The sequence below is a fragment of the Raphanus sativus genome, chromosome 4, assembly GCF_000801105.2.
Source record: "Raphanus sativus cultivar WK10039 chromosome 4, ASM80110v3, whole genome shotgun sequence".
NCBI lineage: Eukaryota > Viridiplantae > Streptophyta > Magnoliopsida > Brassicales > Brassicaceae > Raphanus > Raphanus sativus.
Window position 1 is genome coordinate 26,494,297 of NC_079514.1, and position 16,773 is coordinate 26,511,069.

At 35.6% G+C, this 16,773-nt stretch overlaps 1 protein-coding gene, 1 long non-coding RNA gene and 1 pseudogene across 4 annotated transcripts; 2 read left to right on the forward strand and 1 right to left on the reverse strand.

Moving 5' to 3' along the window:
- Positions 1 to 2,687: 2,687 nt before the first annotated feature.
- LOC108829558 (O-fucosyltransferase 35) lies at positions 2,688 to 6,086 on the reverse strand. Its single transcript, XM_018603188.2, has 9 exons — positions 5,379 to 6,086; positions 5,188 to 5,304; positions 5,039 to 5,111; positions 4,861 to 4,931; positions 4,681 to 4,769; positions 4,322 to 4,454; positions 3,975 to 4,207; positions 3,356 to 3,832; positions 2,688 to 3,268 (listed from the first exon to the last, which is right to left on the reverse strand). Exons 1-9 carry the CDS (start codon positions 5,862 to 5,864, stop codon positions 3,043 to 3,045), a joined length of 1,905 nt encoding a protein of 634 aa, XP_018458690.2. The 5' UTR covers positions 5,865 to 6,086; the 3' UTR covers positions 2,688 to 3,042.
- Positions 6,087 to 6,677: 591 nt separating this feature from the next.
- On the forward strand, positions 6,678 to 10,692 carry LOC130511244 (uncharacterized; annotated as a pseudogene).
- A 3,671-nt stretch (positions 10,693 to 14,363) lies between these two features.
- Positions 14,364 to 16,310, forward strand: LOC108829548 (uncharacterized). 3 transcript variants are annotated; one of them, XR_001946004.2, is made up of 6 exons: positions 14,364 to 14,607; positions 15,001 to 15,105; positions 15,182 to 15,360; positions 15,540 to 15,660; positions 15,767 to 15,927; positions 16,003 to 16,310. It is a non-coding gene; the product is annotated as an uncharacterized LOC108829548 (long non-coding RNA). The 3 variants fall into 3 exon arrangements; XR_001946002.2 differs by having other exon boundaries at positions 14,366 to 14,607; positions 15,001 to 15,061; positions 15,767 to 16,310; XR_001946001.2 differs by having other exon boundaries at positions 14,367 to 14,607; positions 15,767 to 16,310.
- Positions 16,311 to 16,773: the final 463 nt, after the last annotated feature.

The following is a 16,773-nucleotide window of genomic DNA, read 5'->3' on the forward strand; positions in this document are numbered from 1 at the left end:
TTCATAATAGATCTGAGCATTTTGATAAGCTTTTATGTCTGATTTTTTTTATTTGGTAATTTCTTGTTGCATAAAGTTTTTTCCCAAACCAAACCCACTCTGATCTCTTTGACTCAAAAATACCAAACTTTATATGAATTTTTCATCTTTTTCTCATGCCTTTCTCGTTAATCTATCTTTTTGTTGCATGTTTTTAATTAGATGGTTCTCATCTTCCACTTGGTTAAACATTGACGCAAAAGACTTGCTCAAACAAAAGTGACCCATCAAGAATCGTAAGTTTAAAGGGCTCCACAAAAATTTTAGAATCAAAATTTTGGGTTTTTTGGATGAATATAGAGAGAAAGTGGAAGAGATGTTGTTTTTAGATCATAAAAAAATGAGAAAGAAGAGCGTAATTTGATTTTATGTGCATTTAGAGCTTCAAATTGGTTGCTCATGGTGGTTGTGTATTGATGAAAATGAAAATCTTGTAAATACTTGAAAAAATATGAGGTGGAAAGAGTAAAAATGTCATTTTCAAAAGAAAAAAAAATTAATGGCATTTTCGTGAATAATCTGAACTTGTAAAGTGTGTAGGGCAAATAAAATTTTCCGGAAAAAATTCTTAGGTTAATTTTGTGTTTGACTTTAAGTTTTAAGATACCCCCTTAATCATAAGTAAAATATTCTCATGCATAGCATGAGCTATAATATTTATACATTCTCCGTGATATACACAATTGAATTCAAAATAATTATATAATAAATATATTAATCAAAATATACATATACAATTTTTAGTCGATATATGATTCTAAATATATCAAAAAACCTTGAATATATATATATATATATATATATATTTATATATATCAGAAAATCAGAAACATATGTTTGTAACATTTTGAGCAAGTACATAGATTACAACTATTTTTGTGACCAAATATATACGTTTTAGGAAATTAGAATATTACAAATATTTTCCTAACTGAAATTTTCTAAATTTTTTGCAAAAATCAGATTTTGTTATCCGTAGAAGGCAATTTCTACACTGCGTAGAACCAAGACAAAGATTTCATACGCAGATTCTACTTCATGTAGCCGTTTGAGTAGTGTCTATATTTTGCATTCCGGAAATTTTATAATACTTCACAAAAGTGAAACTGCATTTGCTAGAAAAATAGCTATATTTACAATTAGTAGAATTCACATTTTCCATATTTATAATTTTAATTAAAAATAAATTGTTCATTCTAAATAAAGTAGATGAACTTGTTTAATCTGGAATTTGATTTTTACTAATCCATTTTTTGGAATAAAACGAAATATATTTTAAGTAGAACGTCACTGAATTTTTTTATTTATCAGCTATTTCAACAAAAAAAAATCAGTTTGTGTATATGGATGTTTTATCAGTTGCTTTTTTATAATTTTTTTGATTTATAAAACTATTTAGTTCATTAGTTTTAAGAAATGGAAAAAGTAAAAAGTGAGGAAAAGGACAAAAATAATTTTATACCAAATTGAAATATATGGTGAATTTTTGTTCCGTTTTGACAAATTTTCCTAATATTTAATTTGTTGCAATTTAAAACAGTATTAAACGTTACATGTTAATACACACTATTTCCGGTCAACTATTAAAACTGTTCAACTGTAAACTTTTCTAAGCCACCAACTTTTTTAGTTGCTATTTGGTGGACACTAAAAGTTTAGACTTATAGAAATGTGGCAGTTGCCGTTGCTAAAGTTTGTGAATGTGAATAGTTGTGGTTTATATCGTTATTAGATAATTTTTATGATTAATTCATTGGTTAAAAATTAGTGTATTTGTGAATATTTGTGAATAGTTTAATAATAAATTGTTAGTATTAACATATTATAACATTATAAATATTAAAGAATAATATTAGAATAAACTATAACAATTCATAATATAATATAATTATTAATAATATTACGTGTATTTATTTATCTTTTAGTTTAGATAAAATTATAATTTCAATAAAATATTTTTATAAGATTTACATTAGAACTTTTAAAATAATAATTTATTTCTTTTATATATGAAATATATTATATATATTATTTTTTTAAAAGTATAAAGAATATTTTTGGTTTTTAAAAGAATTATGATAATGTTAGTAAATTAAAATTAAAATATAGAATATATATATATATATATATATATATATTTCAGTTTTAAAATTTAAACATATAATTTCAAAATACTTATAGAAATTTAAACTATTTGTAGCGTTTCTTTGATTATTAGAAAATGCCGAGAATGACTATCACTGTAAAAACTGCATTTACATTTGGTAGCGGAAAAATGATTCAAAACTTAAGAGCCTTGGGGTCCAATTCGTGCGACAAAACCATGTATTTAGAACCAAATTTCGTTGATTGTTAGCTACGATTGGCCAACATAACTTATTGTCACTGTAAGACTCGAATGAAACTTCTTGTCGTGGTGGGACATAGGCTGCTTGGTGCATATCATATCTACAACTTAGAAGAGTTTGATGATTATCTTCAGACATTACAAGATCAATTAATTGATAGTGTATTTCTTAGTACTTGCTTTGTATCATTAAAGTACCAAGAAACAATTTAACAGTCTTGGGATCAGTCTTGCATCTGATCGTTGTTATTGAACCGTGTGACCTTCTAAATTACGCCGTTAAGTAGGAGGGAGAAGTATGTAGCAATAAATCTTCTATGTTATTAATGCGTGTGAAAGAACAAAAGTTTATTTGGAGTTAAAAACAAAAAAAATATATATAATGAAAATTGTATTGTTACAAACAATGAATCTTTGTTTATCCACTTTAACAAATCTCCATGGCATGGCTCAATGCCAACTTTGTCGATAGCATTGTTGACTTGGGGATGGACATACCTTCCGAGTCTACGTAGTTTTGTCTTCCAAACCCATTTTCTCAATCTTGAGCTTTTGGTAATCATCACTTCTTTGGCTTAAGGAGACAACAAAATCACAATCCCTTTCTTTTTGTTAACAGTAAACTAAAAACAATTACCAGAAGCATATGCTCATGTTTATGTCCGTCGCATCACACTCTCTTCTTCGTCATCTGTAGTCTGGCAAATACACCCGGGAAGAGGATTTGCATAGAAACTCTCTTCTAGCTTCGGAAACTCCCCTGATTCTCTGTTATATGGAGCTCCATTTCGATCTTTGTGTAGCTTTTTAACTTTGGAACTGAATTTTTTCCAAGATATTCTCCCTTCATCCAATGCATCAACAAGTTTCACAAAGCTCATCCTGCATCCAACAACAGATAAGAGATGTGACAAGAAATTATATAAAACTTTATCCTACAAACTAGTGGGTGTATTCAGGCGCATTTACTTGTCTGGGTTTATCGTCTTTTTGAAGTTCTCGAATCTCCTGTGGCCTTGAACAGCTTTTGCCATGTTCCCATCATAAGTGTAGAGAAACACCTCGCTCTGCAGTGCAACAATATAGTCTAAACCAGCCAACATGTTCTGGTGATTATTAAAAGGACTCAGCTCTTCTTTGGTGGCTAGTGTTGAATGTGAGAAAATGTTGGGGTAGTCTGTGTTGAGGGGATCCATGCTTCCGTTTCCATAAGCTTCACCAGCTACGAGGTAAATCCGGGAGCTTGATGGGAATTCCAAAGCCCTCAGCAGAAGCGAGGTTTCTCTTGGAGTCAATGGACAACCACCTTGCAGTCTTCTCTCTGTTCCATTTATCTCTTTTTCTTTCCAGTGAGCAACCTCATACCGCATCTGCCGTAATTCTTCGTCTTCTTCAGCTGTTAAACTGTGACTGCACCCTGTGAAAGCCAACATATCCTTCTCATACCTGTAGAGGATGGATATATGTCATGAGCTAATCCACCAAACCAAGTCAAACTTGTCTTCCGTATAGATTTATCTAAATAAACTTGCATATGGTACAGTGTCATATCAGTTACAAATTTGACAGAATAAATAAAGCAACTTGCCTTAAATGAAGAGCAAGGTATGGACCTCTGTTCTGCCTCATCCTAGAAACTAGAACATTTCCCAGTTCCTCTATTGGAGCTGAATATTTCAGCGCCCTGTAGTTTACTCGGCAACGAAGCTTTTGAACAGAATCAGGCAGGTCATTGTTGGCGAGCCGGGAGTCAGTGTGAGTTAAGTACATTACGATATGCTGTTTCAACAACGGAAGGACCTCTTTCTTGTAGTAACCAACCTGTAATAAGTGATTAAATTATTGACCGAGGGTCTTCTTTGGAAACAATTCTGTATAGTAACTCGTGAATCGAGGGGCATAGTAATAACCAAACATCAAGAAAGCAATATTTACCTTAGACCACGATATGGGTGTCTTCACAAAAGGCTCGACTCCGGCTAATTCTGATGGCAGCGTCTCAACTATGTGAATATCATCCTTCAACTCCTCAATGAAGTGTTGCCAATCAAATAGATCCTTAAAGCCACTGCAGACATGGTGGAATAAGAAAATAGCTTAAAGCATAAAACAAAACGAACAGAAAGTTCATTTATCATGAATGCGGTAGTGTTTTAACCAACTTTTCTATCGTATGATAAGAAGAAATATACAATCTGTGTGATTAACAAAAAATTCTATAACTAGACGAATTATACAGAATGGATACCAGGAGGAAAGAAAAACAAAACGCTATAAGAAAGTTAAGAAGTAACCTGTCATCTGCCCAATACGAACTGTGGTCAAGTGAAGGAAGAACTAAAGTTGCTTTCATGATTTTGGCCACTGCAACCATATCACATATCTGCATTCTAAAATGGTTAAACACATCAGCCTAGAACAAATGAAACAAAAAAAAATGACAATAAACATTGAAAAAAACACAAAAGCCTGACCCCAAATCTCATTTGGTTCAGCCCTCCATTAGCATTTATGAGAAGGTATCCATTGGTATTAGCAGCTAACTCTGCACACAACATACACATGTATAAAAAACTCAAGGCAGAGAAGAAGAACTGCAAAGGAAAAAAAGAAAAGAAAAAAAGCTATTAATAGTATGTATAATTTTTTCACTTTTGCGTCTCCTTAAACTGTCAATGCACTGCGAGTAATTTCCACTCTCAGGTTTTGCCCAGACGCCTGAAAACTGAAGAAAGAATAGAGAGAAAGATTTAAAGATTGTGGGGGAATGAAGAAGCAGTAGAAGAAAGAAGGATACTTACTTCAACCACACTGTTTCCGTCGCCAAGCAAAGTTGAATCAACATCATCGCCTCCAGATTTATACATGTAATCATGATCTAGCAGATTTACTCGAGGAATTGATGAGTCAGATAAATCCTACAAAGAAGTTACGTCAGTTGTTTAATCCCAAGTTTTCTATTAGCATAATACAATCTTAAACCAAAAGGAACCTGATCAGAAGCAGCAGCAGCATCAATGGCAGATCCAAACCAACCAGTAGCACAAATCTTGAAAACGCCCATAAACAAACAGACACCGCAGAAAGCGAAGAACATCCAGTGCCCAAGCTTCTTCCTCTCTCTCAAGCTAAACTCGGAAACCATCGGCTTCCTCAACAAACCTTTCACGACTCTCTCCCTCAGCTGACCATACGTCTGGTGCTTCCTATTCATCGCAGATTCGAATCCTCCTGAGCTCGGATCTGAAGAGATCTCCGATCTAGGCGAGTTAAGCGGTAGATCGATCTCGTGGTGAACTCTCAAGGTGGATGATGAGTTGTTATTATTGTCGCCGCCGATGTGAGTGTTGCTCGTGCTGTTTCCTCCGGAGCCGCCGCGTTTGAATGATTGAGCACGGCGAGTCATGGGACCGGAGAAGCGCGGGCTGTTGACATGTTGAGGGACGCCATCGCCACCGTCGTGATGGTGGTGCCCCATCTCTAGCTCTTCTTCGATTGTTGCTATCTTTTTTTTTGTGAGGAAATGGAAGATTAATCAAAAGCTTTGTTTTATCTTTTATCTTCTTCCTCAAAAAATCAATTATTGTCTGTCTTTCGTGAGTTATTCAAGTGGGAACTGAGATTTGAGTTGCGACTACAATTTCTGCGTTTCGTTTATTAGTATCATCATGCGATTTTTCTATTTTCTCTTTTCTTTTTTTTTTTTAATTACATTACAGAAGCTTTTGATTGGAATTGGATGATGAATAAACAAAAGATGGGGAGAAAGCAAAATACTACTAGTTGCCAAGCTGTGAGTTTGCTGCGACCAAGGAAAAAAAAAAAGAATCAGCTGCTGCCAAGCTGTTTAAATATTTACATGTTCCTAATTTCTATTTTAATTTGAGAATTCGTCCAAAATAATACTGAACATGGCAAGAATGGCCAAAAGAAACATGGACATATTGGGTGGCCAAAAAAAACCTAAACTTTTGTAGTTTATTAAGAACGTTGCGATTGACTAACTAAATAATCCCACCGTTAACAGAGTTAACAGATAATTTAGATGACGTTAATTTTGGGTGTTAACAAATACGACGTCGTTTCATCTCTCTGTCTGATTAAAGACAAATGAATGAAACGACGTAGTTTCATTTATTTTAGAAATTAAAAATATGTGCTCTATCAGGATCGAACCCGTGCTCTCATGTTTAATTGTACAAGTTTTTTGCCACTGAGCTAATGGACTTTACAATAGATTGACGAACAGAGTTTATTATATTACCTTCGAAGCCCAGTTAAATGAATCAAAATGAAACGACGACATCTTCTTCTAACCCTAAATTCCCAAATCGACGAGGACGACGAACAGAGCTCCATTCTCTTCAATTTCTTCCTTAAGAAGCTCGATTCTCCTTCTTCGATTGTCAGATGATGAGTTCGGGTTGTGAGGATTCGTCTGTGAATACGATGGGTATTCGTGGTATCCCGGAGCAATGCGGCTGTGGTCGAAAAACTGGGATTTACACATCAAAAACGAAGGAAAATCCAGGAAGAACTTTCTTTAGATGCCCAACGTTTCGAAATGTAAGTGTTTTTCCGTGTTTATATTGATTATGGGTCTTGTTGATTGTGTTTATGTAACCTTAGAACATAAAGCTTCAATTGCTAGGTAGTGTGAAATTGTTTGAACATAGATTTTGTTCATGATTTGTATCCAGGATCACTTGTATAAATGGGTAGATGAAGCTGTCTACGAAGAGGTTCAAGATGCATTGCCTAAAGTTGATTGCTTTGCATAGGATTTGAGGAAGCTCAAAATGGAGATAGACAGCCTCAAAAATGTGGAGGAAGAGTTGAAAGAAGATCTCAGGAAGGCTAGCAATGAAGTTAAGAAGCTGAATGTGATCATGAAAGTGGGTTTTCTGGTGGCATCAGTTTCTTGTATTGTGTTTTTCATGAGAAAGAGGCAGTAGGAATGGGTTGTCTTTGAATTGTGATGTCTTGTGTTGATTCTCTAATGGTTATTTTCATCTAGGAGACTATGTTTGTGTAATTCTGTAATGGTTTAAGACTCATGTTGTAAGACTCTTTTATGTTATGGATGATGATGGTAGACTTTGTTTACTTCTTCTTCTTCATTTTAATCGATTATACCAACAAGAAAGAACAAAACAGAAACCAAAAGAACAAAACAGAAACCATTTTCATTGTTTAACACAACATCATCAGCATCTTAAAAGAAGTACATAAGATAGCATCATCCTAAAAGAAAACAAGAGCATCCAAGAGAAACAACAGCATCATCCAAAAAGAAAAACAAGAGCATCCGAGAGAAACAATATCATCATTACACAACAAAACAAAAGAGACAACATCATCATCTAAGAGAACCATCTTCCCCACGTTCCTGTCTGTGATGCTTGTGAAGATTGGGGAACTTCCCATCGTGATGGTTGACCTTGTGAAGATTGGGGAGCTTCCCATGGTGATGCTTGTGATGCTTGTGATGCTTGAGCTTGTGAGGATTGAGCTTGAGACGCTTCAATATGTAGTCCCTGTATAAATGAATGGTCAATAACCTCAACAAACTCATACACATTACCAATAGCTATAAAACTAAGACCCTTACCTGATACTTCCTTGGTCTTCCTCTTGGTTTCTTAGGTGGACTCGGAACAGAACCTTTATTACATTTGTTCTTGTAGTGGCCTTCTTCTTTGCAGTTAGAGCATGTCATCACTCTGTTCGCACGGCTCATCTTGGTAGTAGACTTTGTCTCATTGGCTCCCTTCTTTCTGTCATGGTTTCTAGGCCTACCAGGATTACCAGTTCGATTAGGTGGTGGAATCACACCTAATCTATTGGTCTGAGGCCACTCTATCATCCCATTTACAGGACTGATCCCATAACTGTACGTCTCACGCCACTTAGTTGTCGTGTAGCACTCAGCAACAAATTCAGAAAGCTTTCTCTTTGCACGAAGGATGACCTTACCAGCATGGATACACGGAATACCATTCATTTGCCAGCCTCGACATGCACAAGTCTCCTTCTCTAAACTCACAACATAGCACTGGTCTTGATACTCCACCTCAGTCTCTGGCCCAATTGCCCAACGCAATATACACTCGTGGCACTTCTTCTCAACCCTGTCTAACTCTTGTTGTGTCTTCATGGTAAACCTACTCTTCCTGTCTGTAGCAATCTTGGACCGGGTGAAGTTCCTAGTCATACATTGGCGCCTTATCTCCTCTAACAAGTCGAGCAGAGGCTTCTTCCTAGCCTCCCTGATGGTCTTGTTGAAGGACTCACACAAGTTGTTCAGATTGTCATTGCAATTGGAGCCTATCTTGAAGTAAGCTCTAGACCAAGTCTCTGGCTTTGTCTTGATCAGAGATGCATGAGCGAGTGGATCATAGCTCTTAAGCTCATCCATGTTGTACCTGAACATGCCCGGAGTGTAGGACCTTGCAATGCACCAGAAGAACCTCTGTAACCTTAGATCTTTTCCACCTTTCCTCCAGTTCTCATAAATATGGCGACAACACTGCCTATGCTCAGTTTCTGGAAGGAGGTTATGAACTGCCTTCACTAACCCCTACACAAACAAATAAATCAGAAAAAACTCAGAAAAAACAAATAAAAGCAAAGTTTTTACCTTTTGTTTGTCAGACATGATAACGAAGCCTTTCCCATCTTCCAATCCCAAATCCAAGGCCAAACGTTTCACAAACCAATCCCAGTTTGTATCATTCTCTATCTCCACTACAGCCCAAGCAATAGGGACAATCCTATTGTCTCCATCTCTTCCAACTGCAGCCAACAACTGTCCCTTGATGTCCCACTTCAAAAAGGCTCCGTCTAAGCCAATAACTGGCCTACAAGTCTTCTTCCATGATTCCTTTTGTGCTTGGAAACACATGTAGAGCCTGTAGAACCTCTGCTTGCTTCGAATTGTGGCTCCTGGTATGGTCTCAATATCCATGGTGGATCCAGGATTGCTCCTCAAGATCTCTGCTTGGTAATCCCAGATTTTATCAAAATGCTCCTCATGGGTCTTCCTCCTTTCTCTCATCACCTTCGTCTTCGCCTTAATGCATGAGTTTTCTTTGACGTCCATCTTATACTCCCGCAAGATCTCCGCCTGTATCTCCTTTGCTGTGATCTTTGGATTCAGCCTCAACCTCTCCGCAAATAAACTTGCAATTGCTGACCTCTTAAGTATCCTCGGCTGCCCTGTCTTCTCACACCTATGGTCATTGACGTATGTCTTTACCATCAACTTCTGTTTCCTCCTATCGTACGAACAGTAGACCATCCACGGACATGGATCCTCATCATCTCTCATCTCAGCAGCACATTTTGCACCCATCTTCAAGCTACTGGATATGTAGAACCTGATGTTGTATCTGGTTTTGAGGGTATACCTGAGACAAGTATGTTTGAAGTCCTCAGCATCTGAGAAAGTCTTGCCAAGCTGAAGGAGCTCCTCTGGATCAGTGTCTGCTCTGTAAGCTTGCGCAGGTATCATCTCCTCTTCATTCTCATCATCTGATGACACAGGATCAGGGATTTTACTTTCATCCCAAGCATAATCATCCCCTTCGTCTTCATCAATCTCACACTCATCATTGATTGCTTCATCACCAAAATGAAGACCCAAATCTCTACAGTTTTCTTCCTCGATGCCACCAATACCATCCTCATCTTCTAATGCGAGCCTACCATCATCGCCAACATCCCCAAATTCCTCTGCTTCAACCAAACCAACTTCATTTGTCGGAGAACCACCATATTCCTCTGCTTCAACCGAACCTTCTCTGTCATCATCACCGTATGTCACAGACTCCTTCGTCACCGTAACCGTCTTCGTCGTCACCGTCTGCTTCTTCTTCGAGTTTCCAGGACGAGCCACAGTCTCTGTCGTCACCGTCTGCTTCTTCTTCGAGTTAGGAGGAGAACCACCATATGAAGTTCCACGCCTTGTGGTCTTCTCCGGTGATGACAGAGACCCATCACCACCTTTCTTCGCCGGCGACCCATATGTAGTTCCCCGCCTTGTCTTCGACGGTGGAGTAGATGCCAACATCTCTATCCCTTCAACTCTTTTACTCTTCCTCGATCTCTCCGGCGACAAACTCACAGAAGCACCGCGTTTTCCACTCTTCTTCGCCGGCGCTTCTCCACTCTTCTTCGCCGGCGCTTCTCCACTCTTCTTTGCCGGCGCTTCTCCACTCTTCTTTGCCGGCGCTTCTCCACTCTTCTTCGCCGGTGCTTCTCCACTCTTCTTCGCCGGTGCTTCTCCACTCTTCTTCGCCGGTTGAACCGCTTCTTCACTCCCACCACCATTTCCATCCTTGTTCGATTGTTGAACAGCTTCTTCGTAATCGAAATTCCTCATCCCTCCAAAGATTATTACCTCCCTTCCGTTCCTCGTAAACTTCGTTTTCACCATCTCATAATCATCCCCAAATCGATTTTGAGTTTATGAGAATTAGGGTTACGATTTTGGGGATTTTTGGTTTATTTCAATTACACATATTTTACTCAATAAAAGTAAATATGTATGGTAATATATCGAAAAGTCCACTAGCTCAGTGGCAAAACTCCCATTCATACAAAGAGCACACGGGTTCGAGTCCAACCCATAACAATTTTAATTAAACAAAACGACGTCGCCTTGGATTTTGTTTTAATCACACGTTTTCTACTCAATAAAAAGAAATTTGTTTCATAATAAATCGAAATGTCCACTACTTCAGTGGCAAAACCCCTCCCTAAAGACCACGAGTGCACGAGTTCGAATCCACCCATCTACAATTTTAATTAAACAAAACGACGACGTCTTGACATTTTGTCTTAAACCAAAAAAATGAATAAAACGACGTAGTTTTGCTAAACGGCTGTATTTAACGTCGATTAACCACCGTCTTAACGTTCAGTTAACGGTGTTTTAATCTGGTCGGTCAATCAAAATTTCTTAATAAACTGATAAAAGTCAACAAAAGTTCAGGTTTTTATTGGCCAGCCTCGAGTCCATGTTTCTTTTGGCCATTCTTGCCATGTTCAGTATTATTTTGGACGAATTCTCATTTTAATTTGGGTGGTTTCATGTTCTTTTAGGGAGTGTAGTGGGTATTATATTTATAATAACTGTTAGAACTGAAAGAGTCTAAATATTTTGGTTCGTAGATTTTCGTATTCTCGTTAAAATCTAGTGTTATTAGATGATGATTTTATAATTTTATATAAATAATTTTTGTTATTAAAAAAGTTTATTTATATAAGTTTATTTATCAAATTTAGTGTTATTAAAAGTTGTATTACCTATTCTATTAAAACAACATTATAACCTAACCTATTGATATAAGTGTGGTTCAACTATTCCAATAGAATGGATTAAAACTTCTTACTAATCATTTAAGAACAATATTATACAAAGAAAAACGTAAACATGACTAAAAACACAAATATAAATCATCTGTCTTTTTAAGAGATTAACCATTTAACTTAACATAACAAAATTTTGAGATATTTGCTTATTGAATTCTCTTGTACTTCTTTTGTTGTTGTATATGATTCCTTTCTTATGAGATTCTAGTGTTTGTGTGTTTCAAATACCTTCCACTGCTAGCAACACACGTTTTGGCAGATATTACTTTGACAAGGTTAGTCAAATGCACATAGTAACATTGAAGTTCTTACTCATTGCGCTTTTAGCCTATTTATTCTCCTTTATGTACTAATTTGTCTGAGAGATTTGAGTTCTGTAATGCAGAGAGTTGTAGAAGTATTAGGGCATTGATATTTTGAAAGAATATCGGGCTCTACAGAGATTAACAAAGACAGCAAAAAAACTAAAATTGAAAATTTGTGTTCATTTTTATGTGACATGTAATTTATGTACAGCTTTTATGACAAGTGACAAGTCAACATGTTTCTGTGTGAAAAAAAAATGTTGTGTATTCGTATATATAACTCCCACTGAGAATTTACTGAGACCAGAATACAAATTTCAGTTTCAATGATATTGGCGAAATGATCCTTATTGGTAGATCCACAAATATTACTACTATTCACGTTTGAGGAAGTTAGATGGGAAAGAACCTAGTGTGTCATGATGAGGTTGGAACTGTACGTTGTGTGGTTCAGGTCTGTTATCGAAAACAGAAAATATACTGTGTTGTTTATAAGTTAAAAAAAAAACAATAATGCAAATCCAAGTAAAATATCGAGGTTCACCTATGTATTTGTTTCTTTGTATTCTGATCTTGAAAACATTTACAAATCCATTGAAATGTTGTTTCAAATCAAATATGTTGGAAATGTCCTAAAGTCATTTGTATTTACTTTTGTTAGAGTCGTAACGTCGAGGCAGCATCGAGGCTCGACAGTCGTATAATATTAGGTGGTTACAATAGATGTGATTGGTAGTTGATGTGGGTGCTCTCCACAGCTCCATTTATTTCTAAAGTACCAAAATAAAAACAATCAAGCTTTAGTTTATTTTTTAAAACCACAGTTCTTGAAATAATCTACAACTGTATAAGTGCTCTGCAAAGCCAAATATCCAAAGTAATTTTTAGTGCTTTCCATAAATTTTTAGAGCAATAAAATCTAAAGGTACAACAAAAAGTCTACAGATTTTTTTCTAGAGCAATAATTTTGAAACTACAACCATTACCAATCGGATCCAATATTTTGTTAGAAACCGCTTATAATTTATGAATTGAGAATTCATTACTAATATTATACGATGCTCTAGGGTCACACACACACCTTAGCAAACTGCACCATAAATATTTGAGGTTTTACATATTTGTTTATATTATATATGATATATAATATGTACGTGATTAATCACATATATGCATGTGATGTGCGTGAGTTAAGAAGTGATAATTATCACTTGGGCTTAGCCCATTAACTTCCTAAATGTGTTTAGGTAAATTATAAAAGTGACGTAAGTGACTTGATCAATAAAAAAAACGGCCGCTAATCTAATACGAACAATACTTAGGTTCACTCCTGAGGTGAACTTATAAATTCACCTTTTTCCTTATTTCAATCATATTACCATAAATATTAATGTCATATAAATAAATAAATTATAAATTACAAATAAAATAAACTTTAAATCATAAACTCTAAATTCGAACCCTAAAACCAAATCTTAGATCTTAAATTTTAAACCCTAAACCCTAAAACCAAACCTATACCCTAAACCCAAACTATATACCCTAAATCCTAAATCTAAATTTAAATCTTAGACCTTAAACTCAAACCATAAACTCTAAACCCAAACTCCAAACTCTAAACCCTAAACCCAAACTCTAAACCCTAAATCCTAAACCTTCAACCCAAACTGTAAACCATAAACCCGAAATCTATACCCTAAAATGTATTTTCAAATACATTTGATGATCATTAACCCAAAAGTATTTGAAAATTTCGGGTTTATAGTTTACAGTTTGGGTTTAAGGTTTAGGATTTAGGGTCTAGAGTTTGGGTTTAGGGTTTGGGTTTAGGGTTTAGAGTTTGGATTTAGGATTTATGGTTTGAGTTTAGATCTAGAATTTAAATTTAGATTTAAGATTTATGGTATATAGTTTGGGTTTAGGGTATAGGTTTGGGTTTAGGGTTTAGGGTTTGGTTTAAAATTTAAAATCTAAGATTTGGGTTTAGGGTTCGAATTTAGAATTTATGATTTAAAGTTTATTCTTTTGTAATTTATAATTTATTTATTTATGTGACATTAATATTTATGGCAATATGATTGAAATAAGGAAAGAGGTGAATTCATAAGTTCACCTCAGGGGTGAACCTAAGTATTGTTCATCGAATACTATAAAGTAGAAGGCCACTCTCTTCTAAGAAGGCCACGTCATCAAATAATGCAAGGAGGTGGCGACACGTGTCCTATTTTTTTAAAACAACGCACTTCATTTATTAAACATCACATCCATTTGTACGGGTTTAGCGTTTTGTTGGGCCAATTCGCCTCTCCATCGAGTCCACTACCTTCTCTTTAATGAAACGTCACGTTTTCCATTAGGTATATCGTGTTCGTCTCTTTCCCGTATTCAGAGCAATGGCGATTAGAGTTTTGAATACGATCTTTCATCTTCTTCTTTACTGTTTCGGTGTATTCCTCTTTAAACCCACCATTAATCGATCATCCAGGATCTACATTCAATGCGAGTTTTTGTTATGCAAAGGCTGGGGCCCGACTATAAAAAGTATGCTTTCTTCCTCTGAGAATCATCCTCTATTCGCCAACTTTAATCCAGTTTATAATTTTCACTTTGTTTTTTTAAGTTTCTGTTCCAAATTTTGATGATTGTTGTGTACAATTTTGTTTTTCATAATTTCACGGTTTAGATGCTTTACACGTCTCCTCCGCCTTGAATTTAGATTACGAGATTTGTTTTTGGAATTTTTTTGAATCAGTTAAATAATTTCACTTTGCCAATTTGCACGTTTGATGATTGTTGTGAGTAATAGTTCATGTTTATACATTTCCACCATTCAATATTCTTTTCAGATTTTGCTAATCATTTTCCCCAGAGAATTTTAGAACATTTTGATGATTTAATTGCTAATCATTTCTGTGTTTATATCTTGATGTTTAGGTGACCATGATGCCGGCAACCGCAAATGTCAACCGGCTTGCGACACACCGACCTAAAGCGGGTTCAGTCTATTCTCTTGCCTCTGCTTTTCTTTATGGATAAGCCGTATGTATAAGAGAGTATGAGTTTTAGTTTAGTGCAAGATATGTCCTTGAGATGTTGATTTGGGGTTTGTGATCAGGTTTCAGGAGAAATTGTCATCCAAGAGAAGCAAGCATGATAAAGCTGGAAGCAATAAAAACCTAATAGAGAAGTGTGATGGTAAAAGCCTCCAGATATCAATTGTTTACAGATTCATCCTTTCATCTTCTCCGCCATAATGAAATGCTTGCTCAAGCAAGCACCAGCAGTCAACTCCCGGTAATCCTCCTTTCATTTGTCATCATACTAACCGGAAATTAAATTTAATTATTCATTCTTCCATAGACATCATACACCTCACCAGAACCAACCGCTTGAATGGAATTGTATTCTCTCTTTTTCTCTACTCAATTGTTTTCTTCAGTTCTTTTTCAGTTCTGTTATGGTTTTGTTTGCAGGGATTTCTATGAGTGCCAACATCCAGATGAGAAACATATGATGCAACTTAGCAGATAGTTATATTTAGCTCCAAGATAAGTTTTGGTTTCAGAATTGAAGAACAGTAGAACACCAAAAAAGGTTTTCAACTTTTTACTTTCTCTTTTCCTCGCTTTATCTCCTTCTCCAAAAAAAAAGAAAGAAACAGAAGTCCTTATTTTTGCTTCTCCATCGTTTCTTCTTGCAGGCACAACCCGAGAGAACTGATAATTGTACACTCAAGTAAGAGAATGATATGATGGATTCATTGCGAAAACATTGCTACTAGATAAGTTATCAAACACACCATTTACCATATTGTTTTCACTAATGCAGTGACACTTGTGGAGATGCTCATAGACTCTATGAGTAACCAACTTGAACTTTATATTCTACACATATGGTTCGTTGTTTGCCTCATAGTTCTTTTTCATTAATTTACAGGTCAAAGCTGCATAGCTTTTTCCTTCAGTCGTTGCAGCATCTAAAACTCCTGCAATGGTTTAACTTATATTGCGTGGAAACCAAGAGATGCCTTACATTTGACAACAACATGATCTGAAGGCGGTGGAGTGATTCCGGAAGATCAGAGACCTGATTGTTTCTGTTCTGTATTTTGGAGCAACACTCTGTTTTTTGTCCCTATGATATGTCTAAGAAAACTTTTCGTTATATAATTTGTGTGCATTGTGAATATATATGAATATTGATGGAAATGTGAAATACAAAACATTTTAATAAGACGTGCTAAATTTTCTTCGTTCTAATATATATATATGTCTAATAAAAAGAGTAATGTAAGATGTAGAAGTCGATGCTTAATTCTTTGTTTCCTTATGAAAGAATCATTTAGGTACATGCTTTAACGTTTCTAGAACACAGTGTTTGCACTTTGCATATTTTCTTTAGATTTTGCGAGAGGTATCTTTTTCAAGTAAATGAAGAACACAATACTATATCCATCTAAACGTTTTCTTTGTTTTCAAGGGCACTGACCATGCTATAGTTATTCTGGTCCTCATGATTTGTGACTTTCCGATTAGGATTACCCATTATGAGAACACAGTGTTTGTTTTTAACATTTTGTAAAAGATTTTGCGGGAAAAGAATCTTAAAGAAAATACATGAGACCATGTTAACATTTCAAAGTTTTTCTTTGTTCTTTAAGGTCTGCCCATGTTTTATTTACTTCACTTTCGTGCTTAAAAATCTGCA

What these genes read in the sequence shown, in the direction of transcription:
- LOC108829558 (XM_018603188.2), bottom strand. Translation starts at nt 5,864, where the DNA reads ATGGGGCACCACCATCACGACGGTGGCGATGGCGTCCCTCAACATGTC. An exon ending in CACCCATATCGTGGTCTAAG is followed by an intron (nt 4,208 to 4,321) that starts GTAAATATTGCT and finishes CACTTATTACAG; the next exon opens with GTTGGTTACTACAAGAAAGA. An exon ending in AAGACGATAAACCCAGACAA is followed by an intron (nt 3,269 to 3,355) that starts GTAAATGCGCCT and finishes TGTTGGATGCAG; the next exon opens with GATGAGCTTTGTGAAACTTG.